Raw genomic sequence first — 25,108 nt, 5'->3', positions numbered from 1 at the left:
TCCTGCTACCTGTCTCGAGACCTGTCATCATTCCCAGCCGATGCAAAGAACGAGCAAAATGATAGAAAACAGAAACTTCGAGTTGCGCATTCACGCCGTTTCGTACTTATTCCCAAGAATGTCATGAGTGACCAGACAGAGAACTTCAAAAAGTGGAAGAAGCTCAACTTGCCTCAGTAGAGACCCAAGATCTTCCACCATATTGCTCCACTTACGGTCCAAACAATGCCGTTCCACAGGGCTACAATGGCCCCGTATTTAAAAATGTCCCGCAATTCAACGTATCCAGCTGAAAGTCAAGAACGAAGACAGGAACAAGTTAAGTTTAGAACGAAACACTTGTTTTGGAATGACAAAGTTACCTCCGTAATAAACAGCTGCCTGACCACTGCTGTAGTGCGTGAGCGCACCAAAGAGATTTGTGTTGTAGGCCAAAGCCAGCGCTGACAGCACGCCAGGAACACCAGCTGCGAGGTGCATGGCTAGGAAGGCCGAGTAGAGTGCACCGACGTGACCGGTTTGGCTCGCAAAGAGGTAGTGAATCAAAAAGTATGAACCCTGGAGAACGCCGAATGCAGCAGGCCAGCTGAGAGAAAACGAGGCCAGGACTTTAGCGACGGAGTCGGACATCCACTTTACGAGTCCCAAGCTGGTAAGCTGGCTGGCCATACCAACAAGTACTGCAAACCACGCAAGAGTATCCCAGGCTGATTTCTCGCTCAGGCAGTCATCCCAATTGAGGACGCCAAGAACCAGTAATATTGACAAGCCGAGCATAGCTGCCACAACACTTGGAACTCCAAGTTTATCTCTGCGAGAAAAAAAATCACCAGTAAGACATCGCAAATTACTGGATGAAACCATAACTTACCCCAAAACCCACAGAGTAACAGCGAGGAGCATCGTCGAAACCATCACCCACTCGCTCTTAGTCACAGGCCCCATTTGCTGCAGCTTCTTTTCAGCCATTGCAGGAGCTTCAGGAGTGTCTTTGATCTCGGGAGGATACAGCTTGTAGAGGAGCAACGGGGTTGAGAGTAGCGATAAAGCGGCCGGGACGATCGCCACTTTAAGCCATGTCACCCATGGATTCGCCACGATAACGCCCAGCTCCTCTGCCAGCTTCAGGCACAATAGATTCTGTGCCGCAGCAGTCAAAAAGAGAGCGCTCGAGTTTCCAGCAGCCTGCATTTCGCGCCACCAACACTTTTAAAACCAACATATCACGTAAAAGTTGGAAACCAAACCTGGAATTGAGTCTGGACGAGGTACGCTCCAAGCTTTGACGACGATTTATCGTTTGGACGGCTCCCAGCCGAAAGAGAGAGTGAGTTGATGATCGGCAAGAACACTCCCCCCGCTCGTGCGGTCGTGCTCGGCATCGCTGGTGCTATGAGCGCTTCGCTCACAGTAAGCCCATAAGAAAGTCCCAGTGTGCTTTTCCCCAGCCACTTCACGAAGTACGTGGCAATTCTATCACCCAGGCCGGTTTTCACGAATCCTCTCGCGAAGAAAAAGGAGATGACGATGAGCCAGATGACATCGTTTGTGAAGGCGCTGAAAGCCGACGCGAAAGATAGTGTCCGTGTGAGCACTGTTGTTGTCAATCCTACGAAGGCCCAAGCTCCAACCGGCAGTGGACTGAGAACGAGACCCGTGATCGTCGATAAGAAGATCGATAGGAGCTGCCAGGCTTGAGCCGACACTGCCGCGGGCTTTGGAACCAGGAATCTCAAAATCAGCCCCACACTGACCGAGATCGCCAGTGGCAAAGGCTTGGCACCCTCCAGCGGCTTTTTCAGAGATTTCGGATCGTCCGCCTCGATCACTGTTGCCGGCGTCGACGGCTCTGGAGCCGACGAGCACGAGATTTTCCTGGAGGACGAGGAATCCCTCGAGATGAATCCGACCTGGCGCGGCGGCGAGCAGCTCAATCCAGCGCGCAATCCGATGCCAAATGCGGCTTTCCGGGATGGAAATCTGACTGGAGAAACTGCGGAGTTCCGCCAGTGCGTCAATCGAGCGCCCGGAGCTAGCGTTTCCATCGCCAATGCCCTGTCCATCCCGAGATTTCCTTACCAGCGCTTCAAGATTTCCAGCTGCCTGGGAATTCTTGGGCGATTGGACGATCAGATTAGCCAGGAGGACGCCATCGCTTGATCGTTGAATGGAGGCCCCGAAAACCCTAGCCTTAGAAAACCACTGGCTTAACTAAAGCATACATTTGCCACCATTCGTTTAGTCGGCATTTACAATGTTAGCAGAATATACCGACTTTTGAACGTTATTGACGGCACCGTCTATTTTGATTTCAAGGTTTAGGGTTCTTCGCAGAGAGTTGCGGCGTAGCGATGGTCGCGAAGAACAAGAGCAAGCCCTTGGCGGCAGGCGGCGAGCTGGAAATCCAATCCGGCGGTCTTCCACGGCGCCTGGCATCGGTCGACAAGAAGGTACGCGATCGCGCAGTGGAGCTCCTGGCGAGCTGGTTGGAATGCCGGACTTCCGTGGACGAAGCCGACCTGAGGAAGATCTGGAAGGGGCTTTTCTACTGCTACTGGCACGCAGACAAGGCGATTGTCCAGGCAGATCTTGCGGAGCGCCTCGCATCGCTTGTACAGCGCCTTCCGAGCGAATTAGCTCTCCAGTTCTTTGAGGGGTATTTGGGCACAATGCGGAGAGAATGGGGCGGGATAGACCATTTGAGGATGGACAAGTTCTATCTTCTCCAGCGGAAGTTCGTGAGTTCTATGTTCATGGCACTCAGGCAGCAGAGATGGGACAAGGAGATTGTCCAGCGCTACATGGACGCTTTGAAAAATCGGGCTTTTCTCTCCAACGATCTCTTCCCGGCCCAGGGGTGTAGTATGCATCTGGCGGACATTTTCTTGGAGCAACTTGATGGTGTTCTTCCGGAGGAGAAAGAAGTTCTCGGCATTCTTCTGGAGCCTTTCTATGCAACTCTTGCGCTTGGTCCGGACAAGAATGTGCTGAAGCGCGTCAAAGAAAGAGTTTTTGATCGTCTTTTGGAGGCTGCGAGGGAGAGTGTCGACGCTGAAGGGTCAGAGAACAAGTTGGCCGAGTTCGTGACCGGTCTACCAATGGAAAAGAGGCTTTTCGAGCTCGCAGCTTCAGCGGACACTGTACAGAGAAATCGCAAGGTGCTGTACGCTCTCTCCGAGGACTTTAAGAAGATCAAAAGGAGTTTGGACCTGAAAGCTTTGGCGAGTGCAGCTTCCAAGATGGAAAAACCAGCCAGCAGTGCGGCACCAGCTAATGCCGAGGTGAAAAGTCCAGAGGCTACCGTGAAACAGGATGATCCGGTGGTCTCCAACTTGGAGAAAAAGTTCGAGGTTGCTGTGGGGGAAAATGGCGATGGTGGTGCTTCACTCCCTCCTCTGGAGATGGTTCTCTCTCCTCTCATCGGGGAAAAACCGAAGAAGAAGAAGAAGAACGCGGAGACTAAGGCGATTGTTCTTCCGGACGAGACCCCGATGGTCTCATCTGCTGCTGCTCCGGAGGAGCGCGGATCTCCGGCAGGCTCCAAGAAGATAAACAGGAAATCGCCAGTTTCTCCGCTCCACACCGCCAGCAAGAAGAGAAAGAGCTCCAAGGACGACGATTCTCCAGCGGTGGCCGAGAGCAACACCGACGCGGGCGAGACGAGCACCGGCAAGAAGGCAAAGAAAGTGAGGTTCTCGCTCAAGAGCAACACTACGTGGAAGTTTGGCAAGCCTTTCAGGATGACTCCTCTGGCCTTGGATTCCACTCCAAAGGCCAGCGCTCTGAAGCAGGGGCTCTTGCCAGGGCCGATCTCTCACGTCTCGCCAAGGAAGTTCTCGCCAAGGAAGTTCTCGCCAAAGAGGAAGAACACTCCATCGCCATCGCCAAAGCAAAGGAGGGGGGGAAAGGCCACGCCAGGGCCAAAGAGATCTTCGCCAAAGAAGAAAGCTCTACGATGGTAAGAAAAACAAATTCTGGGTGAAATTATTTGACCAACGATGGTAAGAAAAAAAAAACGGGGTGAAATTCTTTCCAACAATGGTAAGAAAAAATGGCGTGAAATGAAATTCTTTGTTGCTGGACCATGCGTACGGAAAGTGTCTAGGCCATTCTCCATACGATTTTTTTCCCATGTGTGTGTGGCGCGTAACGCGTATGTGTCTCCTTACAAAGGTAAACGTGAGACACATGCACCTCCGTCAATCTAGGGTTTTGGGCTTCTTCTCGTAGCGATCGATAGCATTCTCTCTTGGCGCCGCGCCAAATCTTCGGAGGTAAGGATCGCATTCTCTGTCCCTGATCGATCGATGTCTCTCTTCCTGTTCTTGCAAGAAGCAGGGATTCGCGGAATAGAGAAATCTAGCTTCCAATCGATCCAAATATTTCCATCCATGCCGCGATTTCTACCTCCATCGGATCTGCGAGAGGTTTCTCGAGGCATCGATCAAGAATAATCTCCAGGATGGGCGCCATTGACGTGCTCAGCCGGCCGCTTCTACTCGACGATCGCCTCCACGACCATGACAGCGTCAATCCAAGCCTTGGCTGTCCTAGCAGCTCTAGATTTGAGGAGGAAGGCAATTCCACCGACATGTGTGTGGTCGACGTCCAAGACTCTGGGAGGAGCGCTGTCTCTTCGGCCAATTCCAAGGTAAAGTGGTGGAGCGCCTGGGAATTCAAGGACTTGCCTCCACTACCGGCCAGCTCGCCCGTGGATCCTTTCCGGAACAGTAGCTACAAGTTTGGTGGAGCCTGGGAGGTCTTCAAGGCGGTGCTGTGCTCGCCGCTGCTGGTGGTGAGAGTCATTCTCATTGGAGTTTTCTTGTTCCTGGGATTCCTGTGCACGAAGCTGGCGCTATGGCGCTGGGAGAGTGACCACAAGGCCATGCCGCGATGGAGACGAGATATAATGTGGGGCACTCGAGTTTGCGCTCGAGGTATACTCTTCTGCTTTGGGTGCGTAAGCTTTTCTTCTACTATTTCTTTGCCTGTCTTTCCTTTCTTCTTCTAGTTCTTCTGTCGATCTTCTTGTTCTCACACTTTTGTTCTGGTTTATCCAGGTTCCATTGGATTCAGCGCATTGGAAGGCCTGCTCCCAGAGAAGTCGCTCCCATCCTGGTGTCAAACCATGTATCGTTCATCGATCCTATGTTCTACTTCTTTGAACTCTTCCCGACCATCGTGAGCTCGAGTTCACACAATGATCGTCTTTTCGTCGGCACCATAATAAGATCAATGCAGGTATTAGGTGCCACTTTCGATCTGATAAATGAAATCACAGTTTGGTGTGTTCAGGTGATTCCCGTGGATAGGTTATCTCCAGCTTCAAGGAAAAGCGCCATCGCGGAAATCAAGGTAAAGTATTTTCTCTTTGGCTGGATGTAACACTACATTTTATGGATGCTCATGCAGAGGAGAGCGATGTGTAGCGATTTTCCTCGTCTTCTTTTATTTCCCGAGGCTACTACAACGAATGGAAAGGCTCTGATATCGTTTAAGCCCGGTGCATTCGTTCCTGGATTTCCAATACAACCTGTTGTGGTTAGGTACCCGCACGTTCATTTTGATCTATCCTGGTATGTGCTTGAAACACCAACTTGATAGCCTCTCATCCTTTTGCTTCACAGGGGCAACATCTCTCTGAAAAGCTTGATCCCTCGGATGCTGCTTCAATTTCACAATTTTATGCAGGTCAGATGAATTTTTGTCTAAGCTTAAAAAACCATTTTGTGGGCAAGCAGGTTCATTATCTTCCTGTTATATATCCCTCGTCGCATGAAAAGTCCCATCCAGCGGATTATGCACAAAGGGTAAACGTGCTTGAAACTAATACTCATACTTATCATTCTTTTGATTTTCAGGTGAGATATGCAATGGCAAGGAGCCTCAACGTTCCGGAAACGGAACACAGCTACGGTGATTTACTCCTTTCTGCAAGATCGTTGTCGCTGAAAATGGTACGTCCTTGAAATCTTGTGAGTTTATTTAGTTTGCTCTTTCTTTAGCCTTTTTCAACCTCGTTCACACTTGAAATGAGAAAAATGGACACGGTAAGTTATCGGCATCGAGTCCTTTCTTACAGAGTTGTTCTCAGAGATCTCAGGCCTGACCTCCCAAGTTTTCTCGTAGCAACTCCAGCTTACAGACGCCGACGCACTCTACTATTTGGAGAAATTCTCAATCATGAATTCATCTCGCAGGTAAATCTATCAACCTGCTCTTTTCCTGTTCACATAATCCTCTTCTACTCATGCAGTGGGCAACTGACGAGGTTTGAGTTCTTGCAAAGCCTGGGACTTACACATTCTCCATTCGGAGAGCAGGTAAGAAGCGAAGATCGATATGTCTTAAGAAAACTGGCTACTCACATCAGAAATTCACAGGCTTTTGCGATGTTTGACAGGAAAAAGCATGAATTCGTCACCTTCCAAGAGGTAAGCATTGTCACTACTGGTTTGCTCCCAACACTGGCTGATTGATGCAGTTTGTGGCCGCATCAGTATCTTTGTCCAGAAATGCAAGCTTTTTGAAGCTGCTGGATTTGACGTTTTGCCATGCGGTCCACAAGAACAGCAACGAAATGCTTCTCATGGACAAGGTAAGCTTTTTTGTCTCACACTTTTGCTTTAAATCTTGTGTTCTTTCTTGAAAGGTTGCCACACTTTTGGAGAGGAATTGTGCTGGATCTACAAGCAAGGTGGCTTTCATACACTGCAGCATCATTTAGATTCATTTTAACACTGCAGGTGCTTGTGGATCAATTTTGTAAACAAACCGACCGGATGGACCATGCAACGTTTTGCTTATATCTTAAAAGAAATCCAGAGCTAATATTTCCCTTGTCTCTGGTAATTCTTTCTTTGAATGAGGAATAAACTTAAGGATCAAAATTAAAATTATGAGTTGAAAAGAACAAATAATTCCAATAATTTAGCGGAATTTGTAAGGAAATTAAGAGACATAACTTAATAAGTCTTAAATTCATTGTACCTGATTCTTATAACACAATATGAAATTGAAAGTATAGATGGAATTTTTCTATAGGAGAGCTGTTTGGATGATTTCTTCAACCTGATCCATCCTTTGGGCCTCTCAACTGAACAGCTGGAGAAGATCTTCACAGAAATCATTACCCTAGGGGAGTATTGTGAGCTTAAGAAGAAGGTAACCTTGATTATTCCATAATCCAACTTTTACTTCTGGGTAGGTAGATGCAGAAACCAAAAAAAACTCCTAGAATAGTTAGTTAATGGCAAAGGATCCATTATGTGTAAATCTCCTAGAAAAGCTTAAGAATCCAAGACCTCTCTTATAGAATATGGTGCTAGATCTCAAATGAACTCATTTTCTCATTTTGAGCTTCTCACTATCAATTTCAACTACTAAAAGCCATCTCCTAGATCAAGATTTTACATTTGAGGAGGCCTAATCTCCTAAATTTAGACTTCTTGAAAATTCATTTAGATTAGTGTTATTTAAACTTGAGGATGTTTAACCCTTAATATATTTGTCTCTACCTTTGACTAATGTGTATATCTTCCACCACCTGGTTCACATGTTTAGTCTACCTATCCGTTTAAGGATGATTATTATATGATAGAGTTATAAATATGGTTTTGTCATCATTTGAGTAAAGTGGTCAATGAGTTTGGATAGTTAGTTGAGCATGATCATTAATCAAGTAAATATAATTGATGCATTCCTTGAGTATGAACTTAAAATGCCTAAAACTTGTGTTGAATGCCTTCTTGGAGATACACATGTCATCCTTTGCAATTTGATGATCCATTCTTTAGATCAATCTTGGTAAATATTTGAGTATCAAGTTTTATTATGATTATAAATAAACTGTTAAGAGCAGTAAATCATAACTATTGATTTAAAAAAATCATAAAATATACCTAGATATTCTTGTTTTATCCTTTACACCTTTTAAGAAATATAGCAACTCACTGCACAAGCAACGGAGTGTTAGCCATCCATCCACGGATTCCCAAATTCTTTCCTAATCCCCCTCTCTGGGTTAGACTTTTAAAGTTCAACTACACTCCCCAAAGGCACAAACAGCTAAGCACACCAAGCCTTCAAATTTTTAACATCCCTTGGTACAACAAGACTTAATCATATAACCCTTTAAATCCCAAACCTTAGATGCAATACTTGCTTTAGGACACCAGGGGGGAAACACCATGGCCTAATAGCCTAGTATGGGTACCCCTACTCCCCCACTTTCATCCCAAAGGGAAGGCCCAAGAATCAATGAGCCACAAAATACTCAAATGAGGCACCACTTCACATGAGCCGGAAGCATTACAATTGGTTTCCCTTCCGAGAGTGGGAGTTACTCTTGAACACTTCCTTGGGTGGCCCCTCCAGCACCACCTGAGTCAGTGAGCAACTCCAAAGAGTGAGACATGGTAACTCTTTCCTGGATGCAATGTTTAGCCAGAGCAGCACCATCACTTGCAATCTCCATGGCAGTCTTGCCACCAACAACCGAAATATCTGCTTTTTTTGCCAGTTCTCGAATGATTCCTGTGTTGGCATCGCAAATATCCTGACAGAGCTGTGCAATGCTGACTGTTTCATTGCTGATCTTCTTGAGCAGACCACCAGATTTCTGTGTCATTGCATCATTCCAGGCATGGTTGCGAGCAATTGACAAAACTGTCAAATACAGAAAATGATTCAGAAGACAAAGAGAAGACAAATCCAGAGCTTACCTTCTTCCTCGTTGCCCGATTGCAACGCAACGCAATCATGCCGAGAACAAGCCAGCACCAATGCCAGAACACTGAACGAAAGTGATTCCACATGATCATTTCGGGGATGAAAGCATTTGCGCTTCCAGCTTTGAATCTCTGTCCGTACTCTTTTATTAGGGTTAGGGTTAGGAGCGATGGCGATGGTAATCGGGCGGTCCAAGACATTTTCCGTTGCGCGAAACGCTGTGAGAGCATTCCAGGATCCGAAGACGGGTGTCAATTGTGTTCAGCGGGATAACAACCCAACAATGGCTTCTCATGTATGTACTGTGATTATGCGATTATCTGTTTGTATCAATTCCTTTCAGACTTTCATGGCGAGCACAGAGATTAAGGGAGAGCCAGTGACAATCATACTTTCTCACGTTTACAGCGGTGATCACTCGAGTATGTTGTTTTCCTTCGATTTTTTTTTAAGCTTATACTTGCTTACAGAGGTTCTGCGGCTTTGTGATTTCCGGCTTGCTTCCTTCAAGAGGCACCTCCATCAGCTTGCCAATGGGATAAATATCAACAGTGTGATGAGCCTCTACTCCAAGTAAGCTTTTCATTCAAGATGCTGCTTTGTATCTTCAGTTTCTGCAGTGTGGAGAAGGAGCTCCGTGAGCATGTTACAAGGGACATGCCGGAGAGAGAGGCGTATTGCAAGACACTAGACATTGATCCTGAAATAGATATAGACCCTGATCCCATAAGTACAGTCAAGGTAACGTATGTTGAAATGGGCATTCGGCTAACTTGTATCTGTTCAGGAAAATGATTGGCTTCCTCATCTTTACACAACTCTGGTAGCCATATATGAAAGCGGGAAGGTGGCTGTTGGTGGGCCAGGGGCGATGTCGGTTGCTGTTGCTGGACAGAGGAGCTTAAAGGTAAGGACTTCTCTGTCCAATTAGTAGAGGTCTGAAGATGGTGTTTACAGGAGTTTTCAAGTTCTTGTGAGAGCTATGCAACTCTGCAATGGGTAAGAATTTGTTCTTGATGTTGTTCTTGAAGCTCAATTGTTTTCTACAGGGACATCTAAATCGTGATGAGGTGCTGCTCATATCTGACATTTTCTCTCGTGTACAAACCTCATGGAACGCGGGGGAACTAGAGGTTTGTTTGTTTATTATTTCTCAACAGGTGTTGAATCTGTTTACTTGCAGATAGATAACATTTCCACTACAGCAGAGGAAGCCGATCTTGGAACTTTGGCGATTGTTGTCATATTTGTTTAGATAATATAGGTTACCATTAAGAACCAATTTACGAGCGGCATTAAGACAGCTAAATACTAAAGCATTTATCTAGATGTATTTTTTGTTGAACCAAACCTGAAACATTAGATCGCTTATAGTGAACAAACAATGAATTGTCACAGAATGTTAAATGCACCAGGTCACAGCGTCATGGTGTCGAGCGAAGAGTTCAACGGGGTTATGGACAAAGCCAACGACGATGCAGATTTGGCTGCATTTCTCGCGGTGGCTGCACTCATCGTGGAATGGAAAGTGTTTACGCTTCCGATCAATTACGTCTTAGCAGGAGGCGGAAGCATCGGCTTGTGGATCTGGAGAAGCAGTATGTTGCTTAGGGGACTTTTGTGGTTGTGCAAGATCTGGATATGATGAAGCGGCTGGTGATGAGATTAGGCTGCGAGATTGAGTTCACGAACAGGACCTTAGCCTTCTGCCTGAAGCACGAGGATAAGTTGATTCTGCGGGAATCGCTGCAGCGGTTGAGCAGGAATCAGATTGTGCTTGGGCAGCTCGTGGATGATCTTGAGGAGAACATTTCATGAGCATCAACAAAGCTCATAGCCTCGTCGTTCGTGAGCTTTGTTGAGATCATCTTGCTGAGAGAGCTCTGCGGGGAGAGTTTCGAGGACAACGACTCCTATAGGCTTCGATAGTACGCAGCAATAGCTTAGCGATTGCAGCTAGAACTGCAAAGTTGGCTCTTTCAAGAAGTTTCTTTGAAACGAAAGTTTGGAAGTTTGAGAAGTTTCTTGCCTGGCTGATAGGTTGCCATCATTCCTTCATCTTGGTGTTTCGGTATGTTCCATGAAAATGGGACTTGATTGCGATGCTGTCAATCCTGAATGTCAAGAGAAAGAATCAGAACTTCAGTGGATTTTAAATCACAAAAGAACCTTACCTATTGCTTGCGGAGAAGTTTGTGATGGAATGAATGGACGCTGTCTGGAGCTCCAGCTCCCTCGCCAGCGATGTTGCTGTAGTGGGTTCTAGTCCAAGTTTGCGCTGCAGCAGCGACACCACCAAATGCTACGCCGAGGCCTTGCGAAGATGCGGGAGCAGCCAGAACCTCTGGGAAGGCAAGAGGCTCCACTTCCTCCTCAAGTCCCGCGGCTACGATGGCGATACGTTTCTCGGGAATTTGCTCGTCCAGATGTATGGCAAATGCGGCGAGCTCGATCGAGCCCGAAGTGCCTTGGACCGGATAGTCACCAGGAACGTCTTCTCTTGGACAATTCTCATCGCCTACTTCCAGAACGGGCTCTTCCGGGACGCTCTCGATGCCCATCAGGAGATGAAGGACGATAGAATGGAGCCGGACGACTTCATCTTCTCAATCGCTCTGGGTGCCTGTGGAGCGCTCGGAACTGACGCGCTCGAGGAGGGACGGGCGATTCACTCGCACTTAATCGTTGCATCTTCCACCGGAGCAAAGGCACCATCTTTCGGCAAGAGCAGCATCGTCACGACTGGCTTGGTGGACATGTATGCCAAGTGTGGCAGCGTTGAGGATGGTGCGCAAAGCCTTCGACGTGATGGTGCGCAAAGATATCGTTGCCTGGGGAGCTATCATCACGGCCTATTCGGAGCACGGAGATGGAAAGACCACCCTGGAAATGTTTCGAAAGATGGAAACCAAACCAAACATGTATGCTTACTCCGGAGTGCTGGACGCTTGCTTGAGCTCCAGACAGCTTAAGTGAGTTTAGCAAAAAGGTAAATAACAGTGTTGTGTTGCTAGGAGCAGGATCATCTTCTTCGCGGATGGCTTGCAATCAAGCTGATGAGGATCCAATTCAACTGGGTTGAGGAGGATCTGCACACATGATACGCTAGACATACATGTGGACTTAGGGGAGGAAGAAAGTATGGAAAAGCACTTGGTATGGAGGAAATACTGGAAAACAAGTTCCAATGCTCGGGAACTGTTAAACTTAATTTTGACAGGTCAAGGGGACATATGAGAACAGAAAAGTATCCCTCCGGATTACAGCTCCTGACATGAAATCCTCCAGTGTTTCGTGCAAGACTAAGGGAGTGAGTAAGGATGGCTTGGAAAAAAGTCAGTGAAGAAGGGGGATCCTGCCTTTGATTTTTCTTGGTCTTGTGTAAGTTGCTTTGTATTTCACCTTTCAGTTTAAAGACAGTGTCTCTTGCATATCACACTCTTCTCTATTGTTGCTCCTTCCTGGTACCTGTGGGATCAGTGTCATGAAGCTCTTTCTTAGTTTTCCTTTCTGAGGAGGAAAACTATTAAGTCAGTCAAAAGAATCTATGTGTTTTAGGGTGTTGTAAGACACAATTACTTCTTCACATTGAGGGTGAAATAAGAAAACAATGAGAATTCAAGTGAGAGACATTCCCTCACTTTCTCTCACTTTCCTTTTCTCTCCTAGAATCCCAAGCACTACCACTCTTGTGTGATCATCCTAAGATGCATAAGATAAGCATAATGCAAATTTGGATATTATGGATTTATCAGAGACACTATTCGTGTGTGGCAGACATTGCAAGATAACTGGATTAATGCAAGATACAGATGAGTTCATCAAGACAACTTCAGATGAGCACAATTGAAGTTTGTAAAGTTCAAAATGACATGAAGAGATGAGCAGAGGGTGGCAATGGATATGTTTGTGTGTAAAGTGTGAGTAGTGAGTTCTATGATTTGGAGTTTGCTTTTTGCTAATACCAGCTATTATGAGATTGATGTAGTGTCTTGTGTAAGTCAAATTCAAAATTATCTTCTCATTTTCTCTCAGCTATTTTACATGTATAGGTGTTCTTGGCATAACTATAAATTCTTGAGTGTTTAGTGATTTAGCAACAACTTTGCTTAATCCTCCCACTTAGGGTTGATTCTAAAAAATGAGGTTACCAAGTTTTTGAAGAGATGGAGAATGACAATAGAGAAATGTGATGCTAAAGGTAATGGACTAATCCTTCAACATCAACATGGTGTTTGCATATGTAGGTTAAGCTTCTAAGCACAAAAGTGGCAAAAGGAAAGATGATGAATTATGTACAAAGATGCAAGACAAACCATCAAGTTAGCAACAACTAAAAATCAAAGCAACAAATGTGATTTATATTATTAGATATAATGCAAAACATCACGAATGAATGGACAAAATGTCATGTGGAACCAATGTCAAATCTGGTGATGCACAACCAAGTAAATTAGGTACTTCAATATAATTTTTTTTATGTCACATTTATATCTTTTCTATTAAATGAAGGAAATACTGATAATGTTTGTTTCTTAGGTAAATATGAAAGTTCTAATGATGGATCATGTTACTTCTATATACAAATGAGTGATTGATGTTTTCTCGACACTCTCCCTGCAGAGCTCTCTCAGCCTGTCGTCGCCAACCACGGCCAACGAAGGCAGCAGTCGACGAGCTTGCCGTAATCAGCAGCCCTCGGGCAAGTCATACACGAGATGGTATACGGTGGTGATGATGAGAACTCCAACTCGATCACGGCAAAAGCTCACTTGTCTTGGGTGATGAGCGTTTGCAAGCTCTGATCGCAACTCTTTCGCCCGGGCAAAGACAGTAGACGTGGCAGTATGACACAGTGCCAACGCACTTCCCAGATTGTAACAATGTCACAACGTTTTGTCAGCTGGATTCGATTGGACTGGAGCTTCCAAGCCAAATTTGATAGATTGCCACTGCCAGAATCGCTGCTGCGCCTGCGCGACAGCCAAAGGGACAAGAGAGACCCTGTTGTTTGGAGCTTTGCCTGTGCTCCCCTCTCTCTTTTTTTCTTTTCTTCTTGGGCAATGGGTGATGAGAAATTGGATTGGAGCCATACATTAACATCCACATTACCTATATGATCTCGCGACATTGGAGAGGGGCAAACCTGGATCAATGGGATTTAGGAGTTATATGCGAAAGGAATCATTGAAAAACAATGCCTGGCCCTGTTGCTGCGATGCCTTACCACGAACGCCTTGAGTTGACACTACTACGTTGTCCGGAAGATCGTGAGGTTCCCAGCAGTTGTCGGCCTCCTTTTTTGTGGACCCGTGATTCCACACCACCTTTTCCCCGTTTTTGAGCTAGCAATGCCCGCTCACAATTGCGATCGTTCGTCGGTTGATCCTGATACTAGCATTTGGGGCAATTCGATCGATCGATGACACAAAGCTCACTGGAGATCCTGTGCTCCTCTGAAGAGAGGATAAAAAAAAATCAAGTCTTTAAACGAAGAAACCACAAGGAAAACAAAAAATTCCTAGAAACTCTGCTGTTCTAAGTGGGATGGAGATGTAAAATAAGGGCAAATGGGACAGAAGAGGCCGTGTGTGATGGGCTCAAGGCACGAAGAGGAGGACCAAGTCCTTATCACTGATATTTCTACTGGGTAAGTAGCATTTAGAAAAAATGCTAGCAACATTGCTTAGAGTGTGCTCTTTTTTTTATCATAGGAGTGGGGCAAAAGAAAAGGCAGAAAGTGAGTAAAAAGAGCCAAATTGACTCTTATTTCTCACTAGTTTCTTCATGGCCTTCTACTGTATCAACTAGTAGTCAACAACAGTCTCTTCGATCTCAAGATGCTCATCCAAGTGAGCCACATGCTAGTGATGATTAAATGAAGGTGCTTACTAGGAAATGGCGTGCTGAATGGGGTCTTGTGCATCCTTGGAGCAAGCTTGTGAGAGATCTATTAGAAGGATGAAGCTATAAAAAGGGCCTATGGACATTGCGTGTGAAAAATGACTCAATGAAGAAGAGGAGAGAATTCTTCAGGTGATGAAGCTGGTTCACCACTTTGTGGTAGCAATTTTTCCATTGGACAGTATAGCTTCGGAGTTCCAGAATTCCGTCTACCAGAGGCGCCAAACTTTCCTATAGGCAGCGATTATTCAGCATATGTCAATCCCGTAGCAGCACATGATTTCCTCGATGCAATTCAAGATGTGGTGCAACAAAGGCTCTTTGACAACATCAGGGAGAGTCTTTTCTTCTCAGTTTTGGTAGATGAAAGTACTGACCATGGCTGTGAACAGCATTTGATCATTTATATGGTCTACTTGCATGGAGGGAAGGAGCTACACTGTGACTTTCTGAAGCTTCTACAAGTGTAGAATGGGACATCAGAATCGATCTTTGAAACACTACAAGGTTTGCTCTTGAACATGAATTTGAGAGTAGAGAACATGATAGCCTGTGCTTAGAGTATGGTGGGCCGTAACACAGGTGTGCTCCAGAGGCTGAGAATGATTTGTCCCAAGATCATTGGTGTGCACTGCGTAGCTCACCGAGAGGCTCTTGCTGCCAAGGATGGCTTTACAACCAATCAACCAATCTTTGACGCCATCGACAAGCTAGCTCAAAAAATCAAGTCGTGGCTGGGGAAAAGCTCTTTAAGGCATAAAGAGCTAAAGGAGCTTTTACAGTCATATTGTCTTAAGGAGCTCAAGATGCTAGCAATGCATGATGTTCGTTGGCTATCTAGGGGAGAAGTGATGCAGTGGCTGGTGATAGCTATGCCTGCTTTGCTTGATCAGTGGAAAATTGCAGATAAAACTCAGTACTCCAGCCTCACGACCATTCAGGTATGGTTTTTTCTAGTTAAAATTAGTGTAAGTTCTAATTTAAACTATCATTTTAGGTTCAGTTTTTTATTCATCTGCTAGCAGATGTTTTGGCTGAGCTGAACAAGTTGAACGTCCTTTTCCAAGCACAAATGACAAATTGCTTGGAGATTGTATCATTTCTAGATATGACAATTGAAACTTTGAAGGGGCACAAAGGATAGTGTGAATGGAGAGCTTTCTTATGTCAAGGCTGGAGGGGATAAGTCTGTACACAAGTTATAATACAAGCCAGTGGAGGTGAAGAACACTAGGATGTCAAGTGAACCTGCTCAATCTTCAAGTGTTGTTCCACTTGGTCTAGATTTGAATGCTCTAGGGACAGCTTTATTGCCAGCACCAACTCCAGGTTCAGTAGCAGATTGTGTGATCAAGGGCCAAGCTTATGTTCAAGCAACAGTGAACACGTTGAACACCTGTTTTCCAGATGTTACCTTCTTCAACAGCTTCAAGCTATTTAGACCAGTGTCATAGCCTCAAGACTTTCACGAGCGATCAACACTTACAAGAACATGGCTCAATCGGCTACTAGAGACAATCAACACTGATTCAACCATGGTGAATATTGTTGCTTGTAACAACAAACTTGATGATTTTACAGGGGTTTTAATGTGGAGCATTGGAAACAAAACAATGCATGATGCTTGGAGCTTCTGTAGCACAAATGAAAGATGGTGGAATATGTTTCCAGGTATATATTTCTTATAAAATTTTAACTTGCTTTATTATGGGTTTAATGAAGCTATTCCAACTTTGTATGGTTGTCCCTACAAATGCTGCTTTATGTGAGCAAGGGTTTTCATTGTAGAACAATACTAAATCGAAGACTAGAGCCTTATTAAAGCTACATATGTTAGATGCGCTAATGATGGTGAAACTCAATAGTGAAGATCCAAGAATTATAAATTGGCATGAAGTATTTAAGGTATGGAAGAATATGAAGCAGAGGCAACCTCATACTATTGCTACTAGTTAGTTTTTTTATTTGTATTCAAATGACAATTTTAATTTACAAGCTCCTTGTCATGAAACTAGTAAAAAAAAATTTACTAGTCAAATTTTTTTTTAAGTAGCTGGTCAATATTAGACCCTGGTGGGGAGAACAAAGACGACATTACCAGACGGTGCTCAACCTCGAGACCAAGCCATACGACATCCTCCACAATTTGGAGAATCAAAAGCCAAGCATCACTTTTGCTCAGCTCTTGCAGCTGGCTCCAGGTCACCATGGCGCACCGGGAAGCAATTGTGAACGCAGCCTGGCCAATGATTGATCTGGATACACCTGTGATTGATGCTAAGATTGTGGGCGAGAGGCTTTGAGAGTGTGTGATTGACAGGGGCTCAGCTATTAATGTGATGCCGGAGGCCATGGTATCCAAGTTGGAGCTGGATGCACCTACACCAATTCATTTCAAGGTCCGCATGGCAAATTAGTTGCGTTCCAAGCCAATCACGGGAGTGAAAACTGAGATTGCAAGTTTCACCTTCTTTGTCGATTACGTAGTGTTGAGAATGGAAGGAGGTACCCTGATGGATTACCTGGGAAGACCATGGCTGCGCCAGGCACAGGTGGAACAGAGCTGGAGGACCGGTTTCATCACACTTTGGGGATGGCAACAACACTTGAATGATTCAAGTTGCGATGAAGAGTAAATTGGTGGTGACTCCGATTGGACTGGAGGTTGATGCAGGGATGATGGTAGTGATACCACTTCTGGAACGGCCCCCGGACCGGAGGAAAACAATATGTCGAGCATGATCAGCCAGTGCAGCTCTCTCGAGAATTGCTCATCAAGGGCATTCTGGTTACGAGCCTCTGGTGCTGTCCCCAATGAAGGAAGACACATTGAGTGAGTGCCTGCATCATTGGTCACAAGGAGGTGAAGTCGGGCGTGGCATGGTGAATGCAATATGAGGGGGAGATTGAGTAAGCTTAGGTTTTTCTTTGAGCACTTCCTTGGGTGGCCTCTCTAGCACCACTCAAGTCCATGCTTACTCCCACCCAAGGCCCTCAGCCCCAGTCTCAACATCAAGTCAGTTTGGAAGCATTATTGGAAAGTTCCTTCAAGACTAGTTCTTAGATGTCACTATCTCTACTATACTTTTAGAACCCCTTGTAGCCCCCCCTAGGAGACACATGCTTTGGGCTTTCACTCGATGACTTGTATTAGTATTCGGACTCGGTCTTGGATTTGATCTCGGTCTCAGACTCAATCTCGAACTTGATCTCGGACCCGACCTTGGACTCTGTCTCAGACTCCATCTCGGATCTCGAACTCGGTCTCAATTTTGGTCTTAGACTCGGTCTCAAACTTGGTCTCAGACTTGATCTCGGACTCGGTCTCGAACTCGGTCTCAAAGTTGGTCTCAGACTCAATCTCAGATTTGGTTTCATCCAATGAACTCTTTATCATTTTGGTCTTGCTTTCGAGGATCTTTTAGCCTTCAACATCTCAGGGAGTTGGTTCCTTACAACTAACTCCTTAAGGTATCGTAGGCTAAAGGATCTATAAAATCACAACTGGAACGATAAAGAGTTCATCAATATTAAGTCTAAGATCAAGTTTGAACACCAACTCTAAGACCAAGTCAAGACCAAATTTGAGACCGAGTCTGAATCTGAGATTGGGTCCGGATCTAAGATCAACTCCAAGATCAACTCCAAGACCAAGTCTGAATATTAATACAAATTGTGGGGTAAAAGCCCAAAATGATCGTTTCTCAGAGGGGGTGGGGGATTGGTTGTAGAAAGTTCCAAAAATATAGTAGAGATAATGAGGTCCAAGACTTAGTCTTGAAGGAACTCTCCAATAGTGCTTTCAATCGAGATGAGGTTGGGATTGGGGGTTAATGGCCTTGGGTGGGAGTGAGCATGGATTTGAGTGCTGCTAGAGAGGCTACCCAAGGGCAACTCCCACTCTTGGAAGGAAAATCAATTGTAATATTCCTAACTCATATAGAATGGTGCCCCACTGGGCATGGACCATACTTGAGCTCACGAGTTGAGCTCAATTTTCAATTGTAAATTTAGTATAAACATTATAAACTTTAAAATTTTAAGTTTATGGTGAACCAAATAATTTAATAACTCTCTATATATTATATAGATAAAAATGTTCTAAAAAACACTTCTTGTTCTAATAATTTAAATATTTACTACATGCAATGATAGGGACATTTGTTAGAACATAAAATAAAATATTTGCAAAAAGAGTATTCTTGTCACTTCTTTAAATTTGTACTCTATGCTTTTTGGCTAGTAAATGTCAGGTTTGTCAGAATTAAAAAATTAAGATCAGTGAGAGCTCACTACTCTCATAGAGTCTAACAAAATGTAAGGTGCAACCTGCCACCAAGCACAACGCTATAGAAGAAAGACACAAGGGTCACCTTTCTTAGAAAAGCGCAATGGCCATTTTTCTACACCAACTCCAGACTCTATCCAACTCAATTGCGTTAGCCCCAAAAGTCAGCATCCCTTTCGGGTTGCATCATACAAACTGCGTATTAAGGTTTAAGCCAACCAAAGTCAACTTGAACCCCTTCACTAATTTGAAGAAAATTTTCCATCTTAGAGAAAGAATGACTCTTAGTCTAGGAATACAAACTTTCAAGACTCAACCAACTTCCTCCTACCAACAACTTTATATATATTCACCTCAACACCGATTCTTATGACCCAATAGTATGCTTAAACATTAAACATCTTTGCCCATATAACCGACATCCAACACCAACATCTACAAAATGCAAAGTGAACATCTAAGGCTTGATCACGAAGACCACATCTTTGGATATCCATATTGCACTAACACTTTTCTTCACTTTCAAGATCCAATGTTAAGCCAAAGTACTAATAAAAAAAATGACATGGAAAATCAAGTTCTAAGGAAAAATTCCTCATCACTCAAAATAACAATGCCACTTCCACTAACATAAGTGCTAGTAATGACAATGCCTCAACTACACACCTTCTCCATCCAACAATCTACTCCAAGTGCTAATGGATTAACTGACAAGCCATAACAAGTGAATGCTATAACCCTTTCCAACACCTTATGGGCAAATTCCCCAAGAAATAGAGTACCAACATAAGTTTAGCATAATGAACCACCATTGAGAATCCAATCAAAGTTACTACAATGCTACTTCATATAAGTAGACTAGCTTCACCATCAACCACTTTGGGGTTGATTATCATTTAACCAAGCAACTTCGTCAACACATTGCTCATTATCACATGGATATGATATAAAATCACAATGACTTGATCATCAATTGAACAACACTACGAGCAACACCCATGTCATTACTTCAAAGGTTTATGTGAGCATCAAGTGCCAACTCAATTCGACAAAATGTAACACAAATGCCACACTCTACCGATAGAGACTTACAACACCCAACACCACTAACTTTTGTTCACAATATAAACAAGCTCATGCACACTGCCTTCAGTCCAATCTAAGAAAAATTTATGAAAGAGCACAACAATAATTACTTAAATTAATAGACCTACGTAGTGCACTTTATCTCTCTCCCTTTAAGCCAACTGAAAAAGGGACAATTGCTTGATAAGAGAGCCCTTAGTGGCTATTTTATCCCTATTTATCCCCCAAAGTTTTAAGGATCTACGGTGACAGTATATCTAAATCTCATCCCATGATCACATGTGCTACACTCACCCCCCCCTTTAGAGATGTCAATGTCCTCATTGACTATTGACTAATAACCCCTACTGAGCCAAGGGGAACCAGCACTTCCATTTTCGCACTCAATCTACCAATCCTTCCATTGTGTAAACTAGCTATTCCATGTGAGGCAACTAATCATCCACCCGTATTGCAATCCCATGGTGGATACCTTTGTCCGTGGATGCTCCACCAAGAGGAAGGACATACGCATGGATGCCCAATACGTATGATTTTAAATTTTAGGGGTAGGAATATACTTTGTTCAAGGTATATTATATTTTTAAGTAGCCACTAATCAATGGGAATCAAATTTGTGCCATTTTCTCTGATACCACATGTAGCGCACCTTATCTCTCTTCCCTTAAACTAACTAGAAAAGGGGCAATTGCTTAATGAAAGAGCCTTTAGTGGCTATTTTATCCCTATTTATCCCCTAAGGTTCCAAGGATCCACGGTGACAGTATATTTAAATCTCATCCCATGATCACATGCGCTACACTGTGTCATAATTTCTTGATTGTCTTCAATTTCAGGTTGTTGCTGTTAATATGCCTTCAAGATTTATGCTTTGTCATAATCATTAAGACCTTCATTCATATTGTTCAATGATGGTTGGTTGAAATTTCTTTGCGATCTTCTTTGCTATAGTTGTGGGGATTCAAGGGGGTTCTTGATGCTCTCCAAAAGTAATTGTGTTCTTCCGCTAGTATGTGACAACATTAGCTGTTTTAAGCCAAGTTTGCTTGAGGAATACTTTATAGGAACTTTAGTCTTTTGCCATTTTGAGCACGATAAAAGTTACCTAAAATTCTTGATCCTTGATCTTGATAGGAATATTGCATATGATTCTTGATGGTTGTACACTTCAATTGTTAGTCATCTTGATGTTGAAGGTTGCAGGGTGGATTAGCCCAAGTCTCATTGCTTTGCAAGTTGAATACTCGATGATGTTAACTCTTGTGCTACTGTCGATGATTCCTTATGGAGCTTGTTCTTTTCTATTATGATTAGGATGTATGGTACATCTTCATCGAAGTTGCTGGGTTGAATGGCAGTCTTGTGGGATGAAGAGTTGTTGGTCTTTCTCTTGATTTGAGTTGAATTTACTAATGGTGAAGTTTGACATAACTTGAGAAGTTGTTTTCTCAAGTATGGAGTGATATCCTTGCATTAGACCATTAGTATACTAAAAGAGTATCAAACTTATTTTGGCTCCATTTTGCAAGCTAGTTTTGGCATTGGGATGTTGAATGCTCTAGGACTATTCCTATGTTGCTCTATATTTCTATCCTTTCACTCCTTAGGCTAAATGCTTAGAAATCATTCCATGCTCCAATTCTTTCGCTCCTTGGTTACAAGCTTAGGAGTTTAGCTCCATTTCTTTATTCAATGGCCCAAAGCCTTGAAATTTGGGTTTGCTCCACTTCCCTTGGACACATAGCATGTGGCACATGAAGGGTTAAGGTTCCACTTTATGGTTACCCTATGGTAAACTACTGTAGGGTAAAGGGTGAAAATCATATGCATTACATTTGGTGAGTCTTAGCGAGTATTATATAATGAGATTGGGTAACTAGTCTTGTTGAATATGTAGAGATGAAAACAATGATTCAAGTGGTATATATTTGGTTGCTATGGCTTCGCATATGTCTCTTGAGTATGAATTTTTGGTTAACTTTTCATACTAGATTATATGAGCTTTCACTTAGGCTTATAGAATGGATGTGAGATGTTCCATTTGCATGAGTTTGGGCTTGGGCTCATAAAGGAGGCATATTAGCAACTTAAGGTTATATTTTGAGTTGGCAAGATTAATATTAGCATATCGATGGTTACCATAAGTGGTTCTGTGTTACTATGGGTAAAAGTAAACCTCCCTTGGGTTTGCTAAGAGTGGTGAATAAACTGTTCTGTAGTTATTTAGCACGGCACTAATGGATCCTTCCTAGGCACAATTATAAGTGGATCAATCAAGACTATAGGGATTAGTTTATTAGTTTGAATAGTCATTGTTGTGCTCTCTCATACACTTTTCTTAGACTAGATTGAAAGTAGTGCAAATGCAAAGCTTGAGGTTTAATCATGTTGAGACTAAAAAGAGAGTCATTAAGGATGAAGTGTCAAACACATAAATCATTTTCTCTTTTTGGAGAGATGATTTGCAACAAGGTGTAAACCATTGCTTGTGTTTACATCATGCATTTAAGAATCCTTACTTTAATACATGTTGATTATGATAGTTTTATAAGTGGTGAGTCGTGAGATGAATAACAGTGAAACACTAAACCATTATGCTTAGGCTTGCTATTGAAGACTTGGGTTACAATATTTAATTTTTTTCTAGGGAACCTTGTTATTACTTCTTGAGTAGTTTTGTGTTTGATTAGTTTTGAGTTTGGTCAAATAAAGAGTGGCATGAGTTTGTCCATGTTGTGAACAAAAGTTAGTGGTGTTAGGTGTCATAAATTTTTATTAGTGGGATGTGGCATTTCTATTGCATTTTGTCGAATTGAGTTGGCACTTAATACTGACATGAACCTTTGTAATAGTGACATGGGCATTGCTCAATTGATGATCAAGTCATTGTGATTTCTATATTATATCTATATGATTGTGAGCAATATGTTTACGAAGTTGTTTGGTCAACGATGATTAACCTCAAAGTGGTTGATAGTGAAGTTAACATACTTGCAAGAAGTAGCATTGTAGTAGCTTTGACTAGATTTTATAATAATCCATTATGCTAAGCTTAAGTTGATACTTTATTCCTTTAGAATTGTTTATTGAGTTTTAGAAAGGGTTATAGCATTCACTTGTTATAGTTTGTTGGTTTATCTATTAGCACTTGAAGTAGACTATTAGATGGAGAAAGTGTGTAATTGAGGAAATGATATTACTAGCACTTATGTTAGTGGAAGTAGCATTGTTATATCGAGTGATAAGGACTTGTCCTTAGAGCTTAATTTTTAATGTCATTTTTTTTTTGTTAATGTTTTGGCTTCATCCTAAATCTTAAGGATGATTGAAAAAGGGTATTAGTGCAATAAAAGTATTTGAAGATATGGTCTTCATGATTAAGTCTTGGGTATTCATTTGCATTTTATAGATGTTGGTATTGAATGTCAGTTATATAGGTATGATGTTCAATGTTTAGATATGTTTTTGGGTCATGAGAATTTATGTGAAGGTGAATCTATGTGAAGTTATAGGTAGGAGGAAGTTGGTTAAGTCTTGGAAATTTGCATTTATAGACTGAGAGTCATTCTTTCTCTAGGATAGAAAATTTTCCACAAATTTTCTTAGGCTTTCCAAATGGCTAATTTGTTGATCATTTTGCCCGAAAACCATTTTATTTTCATAAGCTAATATAAACTAGTAAAAGGGTTGTAGTTGACTTCAATTAGCTTAAACTTTAGTATGTAGTTTGTATAATGTAACTTGAAAGGAATACTAACTTTTGGGGTTAAAGCAATTGAGTTGAATAAAGTCTAAAGTTTGTGTAAAAAAGTGGCTATTGCACTTTTTTAGAAAGGTGACCCTTGTGCTTTTCTTCTATAACATTATGTTTGGTGGTAAGTTGCACTTTACATTTTATTAAACTTTATGAGAGTAATGAGTTCTCACTAATTTTGACTTAGTCTTGGTAGCCCTGCACCTTGGTTGAGGATAGTCATGTCCAACTTAGCTATTTGTGGTTGAAATATTAATACTTGTATTGTAGTATTGTCCATTAAGAGGTTATGTACCATTTAAGTTTATCTCATGGTTTTCACTAAAGTTTCAGCTAACTGTTAATCATGTATAACTAGCCTCTTCAAGGCATTCTTAAACTTATTGGTTAGACCTATTAGTGAGTTTATTATTGTATGATTGATTTTGAGTGGTCATTTAGTCTATGTTTGTCTATGTTCCTATATATCTTATACTTGGGGTGTTATATTTTGGTTAAGCAAATATATAGCATAATGATATGAGTTTAGTGTTTGGTCTTGTAAAGATAAGTTGAAGAATGATTATTGGTTACTTTGCAACTAATGATTGCTTGCAGACTTCGTTGAGGATTTTTATCACTTACTTCACTTGATGATGATTTAGCGGTGATAGGCTTGCTTTACTGGATGGTGTTATGAAGGATTGTATTGTTTGGCTTACATGGTTTTTTTATATTAACATGTTGATTCTACCTTTGTCAATATCATTTAGTTGCATTTAGTTTATAGTATTGGATTTCATTGAGTCTTAGACGTGGTGAATCACTCCTTAATGATGTGTTATTTAAAGTTAAGTATTATCAAAGAATTGGTCTCAAATATTAAGTAAGGTATTTTTTACCTTGGTTAATTTAGTTGTTAAAGAGTGTTGAGTGGTGATTCACTCTTGCTTTCTTTTATCTTTATTTTAGTTTTGATGACATTAAAGTAATGCCTTGTCATTGATATTGTTGATATTGAGATTGTAGTGAAATGAGATATCTCTCTAGAGGATTGATATTGAGTTTTGCTAGTCTTAATATAGAAAGTGTTGATGATTTGAAACTTTATGTTATTAGCATTTGTGCATTTGCTAATTAACACCTATGTTAGTGTTCAAATGAACTGAGTAGCAAGTTGAGTTAGTCTTGTTCTAGATGAAATTACTTAGTAGAGGTTGAGTTTTAACTTTTTTTTGAAAAGTGATTTAGTTGCGGACCATACTAGCTTTACAAGAGGAAGAGTTAATGATCGATTTTAAAGTTGTTAGTTCCTTATTAAACTTGCATTGAGATTATATCGATCATTAATGATTTTTCTTGTGCTT

At 42.5% G+C, this 25,108-nt stretch overlaps 5 protein-coding genes across 10 annotated transcripts; 4 read left to right on the top strand and 1 right to left on the bottom strand.

Annotated features, from left to right (window-relative positions):
• Nucleotides 1-76: 76 nt before the first annotated feature.
• Nucleotides 77-2,194, bottom strand: LOC9628783 (dicarboxylate transporter 2.1, chloroplastic). Its single transcript, XM_024679819.1, has 4 exons — nucleotides 1,248-2,194; nucleotides 872-1,185; nucleotides 363-811; nucleotides 77-289 (listed from the first exon to the last, which is right to left on the bottom strand). The coding sequence occupies exons 1-4, from the start codon at nucleotides 2,061-2,063 to the stop codon at nucleotides 174-176; spliced, it is 1,695 nt and encodes a 564-aa protein (XP_024535587.1). The 5' UTR covers nucleotides 2,064-2,194; the 3' UTR covers nucleotides 77-173.
• Nucleotides 2,195-2,318: 124 nt separating this feature from the next.
• Nucleotides 2,319-4,091, top strand: LOC112347994 (ribosomal RNA processing protein 1 homolog). The gene has a single exon (XM_024679820.1). The coding sequence runs from the start codon at nucleotides 2,352-2,354 to the stop codon at nucleotides 3,960-3,962; it is 1,611 nt and encodes a 536-aa protein (XP_024535588.1). The 5' UTR covers nucleotides 2,319-2,351; the 3' UTR covers nucleotides 3,963-4,091.
• Nucleotides 4,092-4,146: 55 nt separating this feature from the next.
• Nucleotides 4,147-6,899, top strand: LOC9628782 (lysophospholipid acyltransferase LPEAT2). 6 transcript variants are annotated; one of them, XM_002975068.2, is made up of 15 exons: nucleotides 4,150-4,274; nucleotides 4,339-4,956; nucleotides 5,061-5,241; nucleotides 5,296-5,355; nucleotides 5,413-5,576; nucleotides 5,628-5,691; nucleotides 5,742-5,810; nucleotides 5,862-5,957; nucleotides 6,006-6,050; nucleotides 6,130-6,200; nucleotides 6,257-6,323; nucleotides 6,384-6,434; nucleotides 6,485-6,598; nucleotides 6,653-6,697; nucleotides 6,747-6,899. In XM_002975068.2, the coding sequence occupies exons 2-15, from the start codon at nucleotides 4,463-4,465 to the stop codon at nucleotides 6,873-6,875; spliced, it is 1,650 nt and encodes a 549-aa protein (XP_002975114.1). In that variant the 5' UTR covers nucleotides 4,150-4,274; nucleotides 4,339-4,462; the 3' UTR covers nucleotides 6,876-6,899. The 6 variants fall into 6 exon arrangements, 5 of the variants coding, with proteins under 5 accessions (XP_024535586.1, XP_024535585.1, XP_024535582.1 ...); XM_024679818.1 differs by having other exon boundaries at nucleotides 4,149-4,274; nucleotides 4,339-4,937; nucleotides 5,061-5,355; XM_024679817.1 differs by having other exon boundaries at nucleotides 4,149-4,274; nucleotides 5,061-5,355; nucleotides 6,139-6,200.
• Nucleotides 6,900-8,883: 1,984 nt separating this feature from the next.
• On the top strand, nucleotides 8,884-10,075 carry LOC9628781. Its single transcript, XM_024679823.1, has 8 exons — nucleotides 8,884-9,025; nucleotides 9,074-9,152; nucleotides 9,201-9,303; nucleotides 9,351-9,471; nucleotides 9,518-9,637; nucleotides 9,688-9,729; nucleotides 9,780-9,863; nucleotides 9,914-10,075. The coding sequence occupies exons 1-8, from the start codon at nucleotides 8,900-8,902 to the stop codon at nucleotides 9,983-9,985; spliced, it is 747 nt and encodes a 248-aa protein (XP_024535591.1). The 5' UTR covers nucleotides 8,884-8,899; the 3' UTR covers nucleotides 9,986-10,075.
• Nucleotides 10,076-15,029: 4,954 nt separating this feature from the next.
• On the top strand, nucleotides 15,030-16,088 carry LOC9637723. Its single transcript, XM_024680125.1, has 3 exons — nucleotides 15,030-15,141; nucleotides 15,228-15,575; nucleotides 15,846-16,088. The coding sequence occupies exons 1-3, from the start codon at nucleotides 15,106-15,108 to the stop codon at nucleotides 16,086-16,088; spliced, it is 627 nt and encodes a 208-aa protein (XP_024535893.1). The 5' UTR covers nucleotides 15,030-15,105.
• Nucleotides 16,089-25,108: the final 9,020 nt, after the last annotated feature.

Source organism: Selaginella moellendorffii, unplaced genomic scaffold (genome assembly GCF_000143415.4).
Source record: "Selaginella moellendorffii unplaced genomic scaffold, v1.0 SELMOscaffold_26, whole genome shotgun sequence".
Classification (NCBI taxonomy): Eukaryota; Viridiplantae; Streptophyta; class Lycopodiopsida; order Selaginellales; family Selaginellaceae; genus Selaginella; species Selaginella moellendorffii.
This window is presented reverse-complemented; position numbering and strand designations above follow the sequence as displayed.

Excerpts from the sequence above, each read along its gene's own strand:
- LOC9628783 (XM_024679819.1), bottom strand. The coding sequence starts at position 2,063 with ATGGACAGGGCATTGGCGATGGAAACGCTAGCTCCGGGCGCTCGATTG. Across the intron at positions 812-871 it reads GTTACTCTGTGGGTTTTGGG|AGATAAACTTGGAGTTCCAA; the intron begins GTAAGTTATGGT and ends TTTTTCTCGCAG. Across the intron at positions 290-362 it reads GGCAGCTGTTTATTACGGAG|CTGGATACGTTGAATTGCGG; the intron begins GTAACTTTGTCA and ends CTTGACTTTCAG.
- LOC112347994 (XM_024679820.1), top strand. The coding sequence starts at position 2,352 with ATGGTCGCGAAGAACAAGAGCAAGCCCTTGGCGGCAGGCGGCGAGCTG.
- LOC9628782 (XM_024679814.1), top strand. The coding sequence starts at position 4,463 with ATGGGCGCCATTGACGTGCTCAGCCGGCCGCTTCTACTCGACGATCGC. Across the intron at positions 6,435-6,484 it reads AATTCGTCACCTTCCAAGAG|TTTGTGGCCGCATCAGTATC; the intron begins GTAAGCATTGTC and ends TGATTGATGCAG. Across the intron at positions 6,698-6,746 it reads GTGCTGGATCTACAAGCAAG|GTGCTTGTGGATCAATTTTG; the intron begins GTGGCTTTCATA and ends TTAACACTGCAG.
- LOC9628781 (XM_024679823.1), top strand. The coding sequence starts at position 8,900 with ATGGCGATGGTAATCGGGCGGTCCAAGACATTTTCCGTTGCGCGAAAC. Across the intron at positions 9,153-9,200 it reads TTACAGCGGTGATCACTCGA|AGGTTCTGCGGCTTTGTGAT; the intron begins GTATGTTGTTTT and ends ACTTGCTTACAG. Across the intron at positions 9,472-9,517 it reads ATCCCATAAGTACAGTCAAG|GAAAATGATTGGCTTCCTCA; the intron begins GTAACGTATGTT and ends GTATCTGTTCAG.
- LOC9637723 (XM_024680125.1), top strand. The coding sequence starts at position 15,106 with ATGGGACATCAGAATCGATCTTTGAAACACTACAAG. Across the intron at positions 15,142-15,227 it reads GATCTTTGAAACACTACAAG|AGGCTGAGAATGATTTGTCC; the intron begins GTTTGCTCTTGA and ends GGTGTGCTCCAG. Across the intron at positions 15,576-15,845 it reads CCAGCCTCACGACCATTCAG|CCAGTGGAGGTGAAGAACAC; the intron begins GTATGGTTTTTT and ends TTATAATACAAG.